Source organism: Cydia pomonella, chromosome 25, assembly GCF_033807575.1.
Source record: "Cydia pomonella isolate Wapato2018A chromosome 25, ilCydPomo1, whole genome shotgun sequence".
Classification (NCBI taxonomy): Eukaryota; Metazoa; Arthropoda; class Insecta; order Lepidoptera; family Tortricidae; genus Cydia; species Cydia pomonella.
The window spans coordinates 279,591-294,756 of record NC_084727.1 but is presented as its reverse complement, the minus strand read 5'-3'; the positions used below and the strand labels follow the sequence as shown (position 1 = coordinate 294,756).

The following is a 15,166-nucleotide window of genomic DNA, read 5'->3' as shown; positions in this document are numbered from 1 at the left end:
AATAATTGTTATGGACATCACAAACGAACATATGACAAATAAGCGGGAAGCGGATGACAGAACGTTAATAGTGCCAACATGAAGGAAGTGGGAGAGAAGAAAACCATATAAATGTATTATGTAGAGTATGTATAAAATTAAACACACACTTACAATCTACACTACACTCTACCTTTAGGAATATTATATCTATGGCAAGTGTCACTTGTCTCTTGTTACATGGCGTAAACAAAAGGCATTTATGTACTTCTTGCGATGAAAATTATCATTCAAGTACAAAACAATATAACTGAAGCATTTTTGGAGTATTCCTAACAGGATTTTATTATTTGGTTGACCCCAAGGCGTGCATAACTGGTGACAATATTAGGCGACATGGCGCAGAAGACGCAGGCCTCGGACCGTGGTGAGTTTACTGAGTTTTACTCTATCGTTTATAATAGGACTAGCCAAAAACGCGCCTAATGGAACAGTACTTTTTGACCCTTACCGGTTGTTAAATGTAGTATGTTTAGTTTTTATAGTTGCCCAATTTCACAGTAGATGTCGCTGATCTATCGGCTACTTCACGCTATTAAGATTTTTCTACAGCCCCTTATAAGGTAAATTTGGTTTCGGAATAAATGAGTATTAAGTTGTCAAGTGAAGTGTTTCATTACAAAAGGTAGGAAGTGCAGTGCAGTGCAGTGTAGGGAGTGAACATTGGTCCTTCGGAACCTAGGATAATCGTGAGTACAGTGACAGTGGAAATGTGAAGTGTCAAAGACTTAGTCAATTTTCGCGGTAACACACACTTAGAATATTTCGTGTGAAAAAAGACATAGTGCAATTTCGAGTGAATTTAGGACTTAGAAAAAAACCGTCGAAAAAACACTTAGAATAATTTGTTTAAATTTTGGACTTAGTCGATTTTGTGAATTCTTGGACTTAGCGTAATTTCGGTTGAAAAAACACTTTGAAAAATTGTGTTCAAAAATAAACTTAGAATCAAATAGACTTTGAAATCTGTCATTCACTTAGCAAATTTTAAAAAAATAATGGCTAACATAGCATCACAAGAAGAACTTTTTAGTCAGATTAAAAGACTTCACACTAATCACAAGAAAACTTCGTCAACGCGTTATACAGCAAGCTACTTGAAAATACGGATAGAGTCGCTTGAAGAATACTGGAATCAATTCCTTGCTGAACACCGAGAAATTCTTAAGTCTTCAGTAAGCGTTGAAGAGAAAAAGGAACTGAAAGCACTCTATAATGATGTTGAAGATTTCTATATGGAGTTCAAGACTAGTTTATTGGAACTGACGGAATCTGTCACAATACAAGAAGGTGCCTCACCTCAAGTGCCTCATGCATCTCAACCTCAAGTTGTCACAAAGAGTAAACTCCCACCGATAAACCTCCCTTCATTTTCCGGTGATTACCAAGAATGGATGCACTTCAAGGATTTGTTTATCTCTATGGTACACAATGAGCCAGGTCTGAGTGACATACACAAGCATCATTATTTGAGGTCAAGCTTGAAGGGTGAAGCAGAACAAGTAGTCCGTCATTTCGAACTCACAGCCGCAAATTATGGGAAGGCTTGGAACGCCTTAGTCTGCCGCTACAGCAATGATAGAGTGATAGCTAATACCATACTGAATCGCCTGCTCAATCAGAAGAAACTCACGTACGAATGCTCTAAAGGCCTCAAGGATCTTCTTGATACTACAAACCAGTGTCTCAGTAGTCTAGCAAATTTGCAGATTGATACAACTACTTGGGATTCGATAATCGTGCATATTGTGGTATCCAAGTTAGATAGTGAAACTCACAAAGCTTGGGAGCAATCGCTTGGTTCATCTATAGAGTTACCCACGTATAAGAAGCTCACATCATACTTAGAGGGACGATTCAGAGCGATGGAAATGGTACAGGCGACACAGAAGAAAGATAAGAAAGAGACCACATTTCAACCACCAGCTACTGCACCTAAAATAAAGAATGTGAGATCTTTCACCGCTGAAGTTGATACGGAATGCACATATTGTAAGAAAAGTCACTACATCTGCCACTGCACGGAATTTGCACAACTCGGCATAGATCAACGCAAAGAATTTGTAAGAAACAACAACTTATGCTTCAATTGCCTTGTCAAAGGACATTCCATACGGAATTGTAGACAAGCCACAACATGTAGAACCTGTAATCGCAAACACCATACGCTTTTACACCACCAGAGTATAACTGCGAATACAGTCACTATGGAGAAACCCACAGAACCTGATGACACACAAACCAAGCAACTCACAAGTCTGAAGGTCTCACAAAGAGGAAAACAAGTGATATTAGCCACAGCACAGATATGCTTGAAAGATAGCAGTGGTTCTCTCGTACAACTCAGAGCCCTTATTGACCAAGGCTCACAAGGAACCTTCATTACGGAGTCTGCAGTGCAACTACTGCGACTGAAGAAGACTTTGCAGCCAGCTAATATCACAGGTCTCGAAGATCAAGCGTCATTGCCACGACACGTCGTTAACTTAGATATTTACTCACCGATAGACACTCACTATATAATGCAAGTTAACGCTCACGTACTCTCGAAGATAAATGGTTGGTTACCCTCAAAGGAGTTTGACATCTCACAATGGCCTGCCCTGTCCCAATTGCAACTAGCGGATCCTCACATGCAATCGCCGGGACCTATTGATGTTCTACTGGGCGCCGAGGTCTATGCATTTATTTTGCTAGACGGACTTCACAAATATAACGATGACAAGCTTATAGCACAAAACTCGAAACTCGGAAGGGTTGTCTCTGGAGCGTCTAAATCACGAAGTGATCTGCCACCTCACAATATTGTAGCTCACCACGCACTCATCGAGGTAGATCAACTCCTACGCAAATTCTGGGAGACTGAAGAGTACAAGCCACATGAGAAACCGATAACACATCTTGAAAAACAATGTGAAGAGCACTATAAAGAAACCCACTATAGACAAGATGATGGACGATATGTCGTACGATTACCTTTTAAAGATGATCACGAAAATAACTTAGGCGACTCTCGACAGATCGCATTACAGAGACTAATGCACATGGAGAAAAGATTCGCAAACAAGCCTAAATTTCAGAAGGATTATGCGGACTTCATCGATCAATATCAGAAGCTGAATCATCTAGAAGATGTAGACCCACAACATAAGCCAACTCACAAAGTCTATCATCTCCCCCACCACGCTGTGATAAGAGAATCCAGCAGCACAACAAAGCTTCGCGTGGTCTTTGATGGAACTGCACAGCCGTCAAATGGCTCATCTCTGAACGACGAGTTACTTATTGGACCATCACTATTACAAGACTTGCGAGACCTCATTGTTCGTTGGCGTACTCACAAGATTTGTTTGCTTGCTGACGTAAAGCAAATGTATCGCCAGATACTCGTCGCTAAAGAAGATGTTGACTATCAGCGCATACTGTGGCGCTCATCTCCACAAGATGAAATCGTCGAGAAACGTTTGTTAACTGTGACATATGGTACGTCATGTGCTCCGTTCCTCGCTATTCGCACATTGAAGCAGCTTGCACAAGACGAAAAAGAGCAATTCCCAGACTTAGTTGAAATTATAAGTAATGACTTTTATATGGATGACTTACTCACTGGTGCGAATGACGTGGAACAAGCAACTAAGTTACAGAGTCGTATCACACAAGCTATGGCAAAAGGGAAATTTGAAATGCACAAATGGGCATCCAACAGTCCTGACGTGTTGAAAAATATTCCTAGTTCGGAAAAAACTAATCAACCAAGTGTCGAGATTAAGCTTGATGATACCATCAAAGCTTTAGGTATCAAATGGAACTCACATCACGATGTCTTCGAACTTAAGGTAGATATTTCGGAACCCACAGAACGCTTCACCAAAACGTCAGTACTGTCGGACATAGCTAAATCAGATGACCCTTTAGGTTTTTTAGGGCCTGTGATTATCACTGCAAAAATGTTTTTGCAAAAACTTTGGTTGAGTGGTATTGGTTGGACAGATGAACTTCCTCTCGAACTTGCCACAGAGTGGTCAAGCTACAGGGACCAGCTCTGTCACATGCCAATATTGTATTTAGATCGTTGGGTTCACACACAATTTGACGGCAAGGAAAGAGTGGAAATTCACGGGTTCAGTGATGCCTCTTGTTTAGCTTACGCTGCTGTTGTTTACTTGCGAGTTATCACGCCCCACGGAATCTACGTGTCACTTGTCATTGCTAAAACAAAAGTGGCACCAGTAAAACAAGTCTCCGTCCCACGATTGGAACTGTGTGGCGCGGTATTGCTCTCGAAGTTACTCAAAGATGTTCAGCACAGTCTTCGTTTGCCCGAAGAATCTGTATTTGCGTGGACAGATTCAATGATTGTCTTAGCGTGGCTTCGAAGAAACCCTAGCACTTGGAAAACGTACGTAGCTAATAGAGTCACTGAGATTGTTAATAATGTAAGTAGTGGCCGGTGGCACCACATACAATCGGCAGAAAACCCTGCAGACGTTGCGTCGCGTGGCATTCGTCCCGATCTGTTTAAAGACTGCGAGTTGTGGTGGCGCGGACCAACTGTACTTCACCAAAAGAATGATTTTGATAACTGTCGCTCACTTTCTCTCGACATACCAACAACACAACTAGAAGCCAAAGAAAATTCGAAAGGAAATGATAGTAAGATAGTAGCACTTCAAGCTGGTGTATCGAATGAGAGTGATGATCGACTTACATATTTGGCTAGATACTCTACTCTGACAAAATTGATTCGCGTTACAGCATACTTACTGCGATTTGTAAAGCTGTGTAAAGCACACATTGATGTAAAAATGAATCAGATAGTTCCTGAGACTTTTCCTCAGCATCTTACAGTTACCGAATTGAGATATGCCACAAAAGTTTGCATTCGACTCTCTCAGGAGTTTTGGTTTCAGGAAGAGTTACGAATGCTGAGAAAAGGCCAAAGGCTTCCGAAATCTGATGTTTTGACCCCACTTGCCCCGTTTATAGACGAAAATGGCATTATTCGAGTTACTGGTCGCATACGTAATGCAAATGTTAATTTTGATACAAAGTCACCTGTCGTTCTAACCTCGAAATGTCACTTAGCTGTTTTGATTGTGAATGATGCTCATATTCATTGTTTGCACGGAGGTCCTCAACTGACTCTGAATGGAATTCGTTGCAAATACTGGATAATCGGTGCTAAAAATTTAGTTAGGAAAGTTGTTCATAAATGCATCCCTTGTTTCAAACAGTCTGCAACACCGATCAATCAATTGATGGGTCAGTTACCTGCGTGTCGTGTAACGCCAGATAAGCCCTTCCGTAAAAGTGGAGTGGATTTTGCTGGTCCAGTCCAGTTAAAATTGTACCCAGGTAGATGTCAACGTACATGTAAAGCCTACATTGCTTTGTTTGTTTGCACCGTGACCAAGGCCATTCATTTAGAACTTGTGAGTGACTTGTCCACGGCTGCTTTTATTGCCGCCTTTCGTCGTTTCACTTCTAGACGCGGTCATTGTAGTGATCTGTGGAGCGACTGTGGTACCAACTTCATCGGAGCGTCTAAAGAGCTTGACACCATGTTTAGGAATAGGAACTCAGAAGTAGTTGGAGAAATATCTGAGATTTTGGCAAATGACCAAACTACATGGCACTTTATTCCTCCTGGCTCACCACATTTTGGTGGACTCTGGGAAGCCGGCGTGAAGTCGATCAAGTCTCACCTTAAGCGTGTAATCGGACAAACTCTTCTCACGTTCGAAGAGTATTCTACACTGTTGACTCAAGTGGAGTCTTGTGTAAATTCTCGGCCACTAACTCCCATCAGTAATTCTATTGATGATGCTTCTCCAATTACACCGGGACATTTTCTTATAGGCGAAGCTCCTATCACTGTTCCGGAAGAAAGTCTCGCCACTGTGCCAGTATCCCGTTTGGATCGGTGGCAATTGCTCCAAAGGATGTTGCAATCGCTTTGGACTCGTTGGAGTTCTGAGTATTTAACAACACTACAAAACCGGTATAAATGGACCGTTACTAATCCTGATCCTGATATTGGAACAGTAGTTTTGGTCAAGGATGAAAGACTCCCTCCCGGAAAGTGGTTGTTAGGTCGTATAATAGATAAGCATCCTGGTAGAGATGGTTTAACACGAGTGGTTACGTTGAAATTAAAGAATGGTACTTTTCGAAGACCCATTGCTAAAATTTGCCCTCTACCTCTGGATCCTTAACTATCTGTTAAGAAGTTTAATGTGTTTTAGTTTTGAAGAATAGCTCTATTTGAGTTTCACTATGTAATTTAACCTTATTATTATTGATTCATGTTTTCACGTGCTGTTTACTTCACTATTCTTGGTTTGTTTTATTTACATGGATCTTTATGAAGGACAAGTCGTCCTTGGGGGCCGATAATGTTAAATGTAGTATGTTTAGTTTTTATAGTTGCCCAATTTCACAGTAGATGTCGCTGATCTATCGGCTACTTCACGCTATTAAGATTTTTCTACAGCCCCTTATAAGGTAAATTTGGTTTCGGAATAAATGAGTATTAAGTTGTCAAGTGAAGTGTTTCATTACAAAAGGTAGGAAGTGCAGTGCAGTGCAGTGTAGGGAGTGAACACCGGTATTTATATATTAGAATTAAGCCTATTTGTAAAAAAACACCCTGAATATTTCACAAAGCGTTCATGCAAAGAAAATATCAGATCACAATAAGGTAGGGTCGCCTAAGATCGGACGCTTTTTCGTCGAGTTCGGACCATGATAAAAAACATTGCTTTTATCATTTCCTATAACTATTTTACAAATGGACTGCTAGAGGAAATTATTAGCAATAAAACAAATAATCTGGTCACTTTTCGTTTAATTCGATACACGCTGTAGATTATACGAGACACGCCTTCAAAGTGACAGAATAGTTTTCTTGACTACTTTTCAAAAAAACCTGGCGAAGCCAAAGTTCGGACTACTGCTTAATTTCACCCTTGAAGCTGTGGCATTAGAGTGCACAAAAGGAAAATATCTGGTCTTAAATCGAAAACAACATACCACAAAATCGTCCTGTAATTTTGCTTGGTGTGGCAAACACAGGTAATTATTATTTTTTTGGCATTTTTAGTCCGATCTTCCCTCCCAAGCATAATATGAGCAAAATTGAGTTTCTCAAACTTTACTCAGTCAGCGTCGGGTAGCAATGTAGCATTCGGAAGATAGAGATTTAAGACCGGACGTAATAGTTGGTATGTGCTAAAATAGGGCTGAACTGAACTAAACTCATAGATAAATATAATTACACTATATACCTAATTCAGAACCCATGCAGATAAATGATGGAAGTAAAAATGGCTGCCTGACAGGTTTAGTGTTCCAGCGCTATTTGAAAATTTTGAGAACCACTGCATTTTTTTTAGTGCTTTAAGATCGGACTATTTTAGTCCGTACTTTGGCAATGGGAGAAAAGTCCGGATCTTTGTTTACAGACGTCCTAGGCGTAAACCAAGTATACAATCCTGGAGAGCACTTGCTAATTCTACACAGAATTCTACTTAAAAAGCAATAAAATGATAAATACTCACCATAATTTTGCAACGAATTTTTGGATTGAAGACCGGATCGCCAAAAATTTACTAAAAATGGCAATTTTTTTTGTCAGCTCCGCTACACGCGACCTGTCTTTAGCAACGCCGTTCGCGGTATGAAGGGAGGGGCAGAACAAAATGGTGGACAAAACTATGTTGCCAGCCGCGAAAAATGTCGCTTCTTTCGTGCAAAATTGTATGTATCCGGTCTTGTGGCACATCCGCTCTTAGGCCACCCTACCTTATAAGTACAATATGGTACTTCCGAGAACTAGCACCTCAATATATAAAAAAAGTACGTTCATATCTGCTATTAATGTCTTCAACCATCTGCCAAACGAAATAAAAAACCTCGAAGGAAATACTTTTAAAAGATGTTTAAAAAACTTTATAATAGACAAAGTCTTCTATAATTTAAAAGAATTTTATAACTATGTTAACCTAAATGTATATTAAAATATAGTTTAAGATAAAATATTAAAACCTAGTTTAAGTTAAAAATAATTGTATACCCGAGAAGGGTAAAACTGTTGATACTCATCAAAAAATGTACCTAAGTCATATTCTTGTACCTACACAGTTTGCACAATAAATATTTCTGATTTCTGATTTACTTTCCAGGCTTTACACTTCCTAGACGTCGTGCTCGACACATAACTCTATTTCATGTTTCCTTCCACTATAGTTCTAACGCCGTGTTATCACTAGATATCGTTATCAACGTATACTTTTCGTAGCAAAGGTTATTGTTGACGGAAAAAACAAATACATTTGAATATTCACTTTTGTATTTAACTATAAAATAAATACTTACCTTCCTAGGATTACTATTAGGTTATGTACATAACCTTTTCAGCCCTAATATATTTAAAAAAAAATGTACGTCAAATGACATTAAATGTCATAAAAATACAACTATAAGTTAAAAAATCCAATTAAATTACACGAAGTGTTTATTTTAATCTAAATAATCAAATGCTCATTGTATCTAGAGTGGATATACAAATTTTAGTCGTTTATTGGGTATAATTTGGATAAGTGATTATAAATATGTCTATAAATATCATAAGTTGTGAAACATACATATAATGTTTATAATACTTGCATATTTGTTTTTTTGTCAACCATACTTTGCTACCAATACAGCATGTTGATAACAATCATTAGTTATCACGATTCCTCACTTGTTTTTTAACTTTACACCTAATTATTTACTGTTGATCCTTTTGTAGGGTCTTAATATAAATATATAAAACATATACATACCATTTTGTCCATAAATAAATAAATATTATAGGATATTATTACACAAATTGACTAAGTCCCACAGTAAGCTCAATAAGGCTTGTGTTGAGGGTACTTAGACAACGATATATATAATATATAAATATTTATAAATACTTAAATACATAGAAAACACCCATGACTCAGGAACAGATATCCATGCTCATCACACGAATAAATGCCCTTACCAGGATTTGAACCCGGGACCATTGGCTTCATAGGCAGGGTCACTACCCACTAGGCCAGACCGGTCGTCAAAGAGAAAGCAAAATGGGTAGGGTGCCTTCAAGATAATTTTCCCTTGCGGTATGCGCGTTGGCGGTGTAGTAAGATCAGGTAAATTGTTAAAATCGGCATATTGTTAAACATCAAAGTCTTTGTCTATCTCCCTGAGTCAATGGGGTTCCTATTTCTGGAGAGTTTGCCCTTCGGGCATCTGAAGCACCCTAACCAACCTATCATACCTATCTATCGGTTTAATGTGACTTTCATCACAACATTACACGGGAACATAACAATCTGTCTACAAGATAAGAGGAAAGGGAATGAAGTTGCGTGACTGCTTCTCTATACAAATGTATGTAATAACGATTTTCCTCTATAAATATTGTATTGTATTGTATTTATTCTATAAATATGAACATTATAGAAAATATCTTTATGCAACTTGGTATTTTATAACCACCGCTATATCCCGTTTTATGCTTTTTCCATTTTTTATATTATTATAGATGTTACAAGTTTTGTAAATATTGTATAAAATTTGGTTTTTTCCCTGCTAACATTTATAATAAAAAAGAAAACGAAATAAGTCAAACAATGGGGCATAGATATATGGAACACTGGCTCAAGGAATATGAATTGTTATTACTCAATATTTATAATTATGATATAGTTAGCTCGTTCAGTAGAAAGTCGGCCATTCACGGGGGCTCATTGATTATAGTGAAAAGAAAATTTAAATGCAAGGAAAGAAACGACTTAGTCAAACTTTCTATCGAGCGAACTATAGAAATCAACCCGAGCAATAAGATCCTAAAGCACTGGACAGCCGTGCACCTGGACGAAAATGGTAAATAATATATAAATGTAATACAAAGGATCTGTCTATAGCATCTGCTTCAATTCAATTTATGTTTAATTTTATGTTATTGTTTTATTTATTTAATTGTATTGTATGAGTTTTTAAACTTGAAATAAAGAATTTATTATTATTATTATTATTTCCTTTATTTCTCTTAATTCTTAGACTGAGGTTTTTTACAATATGGATATAAAAGTAAAATATAAAAATACATAAAAAAAAATACAAAACACATATAAACACATTGTAAAAAACCTAACCTAGGGTGCCGCCAGCAGCGGGGCAAGGCCCAAGCTGCCGGTGGTCAGGGCCGCAGGGAGAGGAACCGCCGGACTATCCGCGCCGTGCTCAAGATCACCGCCTTCTGCATCTGACCCTTGATCCAACCACCTAGCGAGAGTCTCTCAAGGTGTTGTTCGAGACTCTTCGCTATGAGACCGTTCGCTGAAACAACTATCGGGACAATGATCGTCGAATCAACATCCCACATGGCGGTTATCTCGTGAGCCAAGTCTAGGTACTTACTAGATTTGTCCTTCTCGGCTTTCACGAGATTCTCGTCATGGGGGATGGTGATGTCGACGAGCACGGCCCGGCGTTGCGATCGATCTATTATCACGATGTCAGGCTTATTGGCTACAATAGTCCTGTCAGTGATGATAGATCGATCCCAATAGAGCGTGGCACGACCATTTTCGAGAACTGGCGCAGGTGAGTACTTGTAGTACGGTACTTCGCGGTCCACAAGGCCGTATAGAAGAGCAAGTTGCTGGTGAATAATCCTGGCTACGAGATTATGTCTGTGCAAGTACTCGCCGTTAGCAAGATGAGAACAACCGGAAATGATATGCCTGAGTGACTCTCCGGGACGGCGGCATGCCCGACAAATGTCGACCGTACCGTCCTTCAGGATATATTTCCGATAGTTGTTCGTCATCATAACTTCGTCCGCAATTGCACAGACGAAACCCTCGGTTTCTCCGAAGAGGTCCCCGAATCGTAACCAGTTCACCGACGCGAGCAGGTCTACGTCGGGTCCCGTGAGGGCCTTATAGAACCGCCCGTGTAGCACCTTACTCTCCCATGCCGCCTTGCGATCCGCAGTACTTAGTACCACAGGTTTGCGCCAGTTCTCGTTTGCCAAGGAGAGCGGAGTGAGGTTCCTGTCTACTGCCACCACATCCCGATGCATCCCACACTCGTTGTTAAGGAAATAATTCCTGAGATTGCACACCTCGCGGTTGTGGAGATCTTTGGCGTTTAGGAAGCCTCGACCTCCACACTTCCGTGGGATGTACAATCTCATAACTGACGAGCGTGGGTGCAGCATACGATGTGTGGTGAGCATTAGTCGGACCCTCCGATCCAGGGCGTCCAGCTCGGTCTGAGTCCATCTTAGTATGCCAAAGGAGTATATGAGTAGGGGCATTACCCAGGCGTTGAAGGCGCGCACTTTGTTGCCTCCTGACAAAAGACTGTTAAGGACTTTTGTGAGCCGACTGAAAAAGCGCTCCTTCACCGACTGTCTAATACCCTCGTCCTCAATACCCAACGACTGTGTCATACCAAGGTATTTGTAGGTTTCTGATTCAGAGATAGATCTGAAAGACATTGTCTCAGAAAGTTGTAAATTTGTTGAATTTACAACCTTCCCCCGCTGTACATGCATAACCGCACATTTATCGACACCAAACTCCATGTTGATGGCACTACTGAAATCTTCGGTGGTTTTCAGTAGCTCCAACAAGTCTTGGCTATTTGGTGCAAATAATTTGAGGTCATCCATGTACAGAAGGTGAGAAATGACTTCACCCTCTCTCCGAAGCCGGCAACCTAATCCTGAATCCTTCAGCAGGGTGCTGAGGGGATTCAGAGCTAGGCAGAACCACAGGGGACTCAGACTATCACCCTGGAATATTCCTCGCTCAATCCTTATAAAATCCTGCGGGCCAGGGCGGTCATCCCCACCTCCTGGTTGACGAAGGACTGTGGTCCACTGCCTCATACACGCGCTTAGGAAGGCTCTTAAAGCTGTATCAACTTTATACAGCTCTAAGACTCTCCCCAGCCATGAGTGAGGCACCGAATCATAGGCCTTCTTGTAGTCAATCCAAGCGGCAGAGAGGGCCCCCCTATTCCGCCGGATTTGTTGGCAAATGGTCATGTCTATGAGGAGGAGCTCTTTAGTACCACGGGACCCAACCCTACATCCATTTTGAGCGGAGGCCAAAATGTTGTTAGCGACAATGTGCGCGTTTATTTTTGATCTCAAAATGGAAGTAAGGAGCTTGTAGAGTGTAGGCAAGCACGTGATGGGTCTGTAGTTCTTTGCTTCCGTGGTACTACCGGACTTATAGAGCAGGAAGGTGACACCAGTTGTTAAAGAAGGTGGGAGAGAACCAAACTCGAGGGCTTGTTGAAATTGTGCTGCCAAGCGCGAGTGCGAGCATCGGAACCATTTTAGCCAGAAGTTGTGCAATCCATCCGGCCCAGGGCTTTTCCAGTTCTGGGCCGTGCGGATGGCACAACTTACGTCATCGGGGCTGATGGTGATTGCCCCCATAGGTTCGATGGACTCGCACTCACGCTCGACAACACTCATCCAACCCCCCTCGGTGTGTTCGACAGGCACTGACCAGATGCTACGCCAGAAATCAGTCATGGCAGTAGCATCTGGCGACCGCGTGTCGGACGCACGAAGGTTGGTTTCCTCCCACTTTCGGTATACCTTCCTTTGATCACTCTGAAAAAGACGATTCTGCTGGAATCGATCCACACGCTTTCTGTAGCGGCGAATACGGTTTGCCCATGCATACACTTTCTGCTTAAGAAAGTCGATGCGCTCCGTGAGATTGGCAATATAGTCGCGGGGCTCAATACCCGTCCCCGCGAACGCCTGATTCACAAAGCGCATTACTCGGGGGCGGTGGTTGCCCCCCCTGAAGCAGATCAGCTTTGCAATGAGAGTCCTAAACGAGTTGATACGTCGCTCGATCCGTATTTGCCATGCGGGGGCACCTCCGGCGGTCCTAGGTGCACGTTCAGCGTCCGGAAACTTGACTCGTGCAACACGGCACGCCGCGATGGCTCCGCAATACATGATCGAGTGCGTATCATCTAAATCTTTACTAGTCCGCAGATATGGCTCTAGTAAAGCGTTTAGGGCTCCCATTAGCGCTAGATTGCGTCTATTCATAGGCAAACGTGGTAATCGTGGCCTAGTGTTGGGTGTGGACCGATACTGCGTAATGACCTCTTCCAGAGTCCTCCTCAGTTGCTCATTGGCAGATGTACTCACGCTCTGACTCGCAAAGACCCCCTCGTCGGTACTGAAATCAACCCGCGGCGCCCCCGATGCCAGGTCGGGTGCGGGCATCGGATCCGGCGACGTGGCGGGCAGATCTCGCACCGAGGTGGAGTCCGCGCGAGCAGAGAGAGCCTCCTGGCGAAGCCGATCAAGTGTCGCGTCATCCAACCGCTTTAGCCGCTGAATGACGCGCACCTGATCCGATAATCGTTGCTCCGATACGATGATGGTAGGTTCAAGAGCCTGAAACAGAGGAAGTATTCTTGAGCGATACGCGGATAGCTGTGTTCCCCCCTCTGTAGCCCCATAGTAGGCGCGCATGACGTTCTCATTCATGGATTGAGACCATCGCATGCGATGCACTACACCACCGGCAGCGGGAGCCGTGGGCGGGGCAGGATGTCCCGCAGGCCCCAAGCGTGCCGGCAGCGGTGGCCGCCCTCGTCGCGCAGGTGGTCGTGGCGGCGGCGGCGGCGGCCCGCTCTCATTACTGGACTCGTCTGTGTCAGGCGCCGTTTCAAAGTCGTCGCCTGACGATGATGTGGACGAGGAACTCGACGAGGCGGGCGGGGGTGGTGGTCGTGCGTTTATCGACTCCGCTGCACGTGCTTGACTCCTCGTAATCATGCTCATACGTTATTTACCATACCGTATTGTGTTACATGCAAATGTCATGTCAGTGAGGTGCGTATAAATTTGCGTCACACGCATTTTGGGCACATTTTTTACGTTTCCACATTTTAACGTAGATGGATTATTCACTTGACGGCAAAATACACAATAGTTTTAACAATAAAAACGTATAAAAATATATTTATAGCAAGAAAATTTTACGAGACGTCTGTCATTGTCAGAGCGGTTTTTTTTTTTTTTTTTTATTATTATTATATCATGTGTGGAAATGGAGAGTCACATTATAATATGTGTCTATAGACCACCTTCGTCGGATTTTAGCCAGTTTGAGTCCGTGATGGAAGATGCGTTGAAACGAGTCTTTGTTAGCAGTAAGAAGATAATAGTTTGTGGGGACTTTAATGTTAATATATTAGATCCCACACATGCACACACTGTAAGACTTCTAAACCTTTATCAGTCTTTTGACTTGTTTCCGCTATTCAACGAGCCCACAAGGATTACAGCTAGCACGGCGACATGTTTGGACAATGTATTCTATAATTGTGAAGTTATAAAAAAAGAGATCTTTAGCTGCTTCAACTCTGATCACTGTGGTCAAAAAGCCTATTTCCAAGTCAATGTTATAAGACAACAGCAATCATTTACATAGAGACCCATCACTGCCAGTCGAATGGAAAGGTTTAGAGAAGGTGTTATATCCAAGGTACCAGCACTGATTACAGGTGAGCAAGATCCTGATACACTATACAAGGAACTGTCGAATGTGATACATGACGTCCACAAGAATATTTTTAAAACAAAGACTCTAAAGCAAGGATCACTGAAAACAAGGTTTAGTGAATGGGCCACAGTGGGCATCCATAAGAGTAGGAATAGATTGTATAACCTGTATGAAATGAGGAGCATTAACCATGACGAGAATTTTGCAGAATATGTAAGAAAATATTCAAAAGTGTTTAAGAAAGTCTGCGCCGCGGCTAAGTCTGCCTTTATAGGTCAGAAAGTCAGGTCAGCTGACAATAAAGTAAAAGCTACTTGGACTGTAATAAACACTGAAACTGGAAAAACGAAACCCCGTGATGGCCACTACAGACTGAAAGTTCAAGACCGAATATTGTCTGCAGACCTGGATGTTGCTGGCGCCTTTCAACACTTTTTCACCAACATAGCCACAGATGCTACACGGAACTTGAACTCCTCTGTAGCAAAGGCTGGTGTTTACTTAGATACAAACAATGTCAAGAAATGCAGCAT

At 41.8% G+C, this 15,166-nt stretch overlaps 2 protein-coding genes across 2 annotated transcripts in view; one reads left to right on the top strand and one right to left on the bottom strand.

Moving 5' to 3' along the window:
• Window positions 1-15,166, bottom strand: part of LOC133531521 (ommochrome-binding protein-like) — a 302,438-nt gene that overhangs the window by 277,768 nt on the left and 9,504 nt on the right. The gene's annotated exons all lie outside the window — the stretch shown is intronic.
• Window positions 376-8,258, top strand: LOC133531274 (uncharacterized). The gene is made up of 3 exons (XM_061869404.1): window positions 376-406; window positions 1,129-3,875; window positions 8,223-8,258. The coding sequence occupies exons 1-3, from the start codon at window positions 376-378 to the stop codon at window positions 8,256-8,258; spliced, it is 2,814 nt and encodes a 937-aa protein (XP_061725388.1).

Bases quoted from the DNA above. Each gene is read 5' to 3' on its own strand.
- LOC133531274 (XM_061869404.1), top strand. From the start codon at position 376: ATGGCGCAGAAGACGCAGGCCTCGGACCGTG. The intron at 407-1,128 runs GTGAGTTTACTG...CGCGTTATACAG, and splicing joins GACGCAGGCCTCGGACCGTG to CAAGCTACTTGAAAATACGG. The intron at 3,876-8,222 runs GTAGATATTTCG...TTTACTTTCCAG, and splicing joins ACGATGTCTTCGAACTTAAG to GCTTTACACTTCCTAGACGT.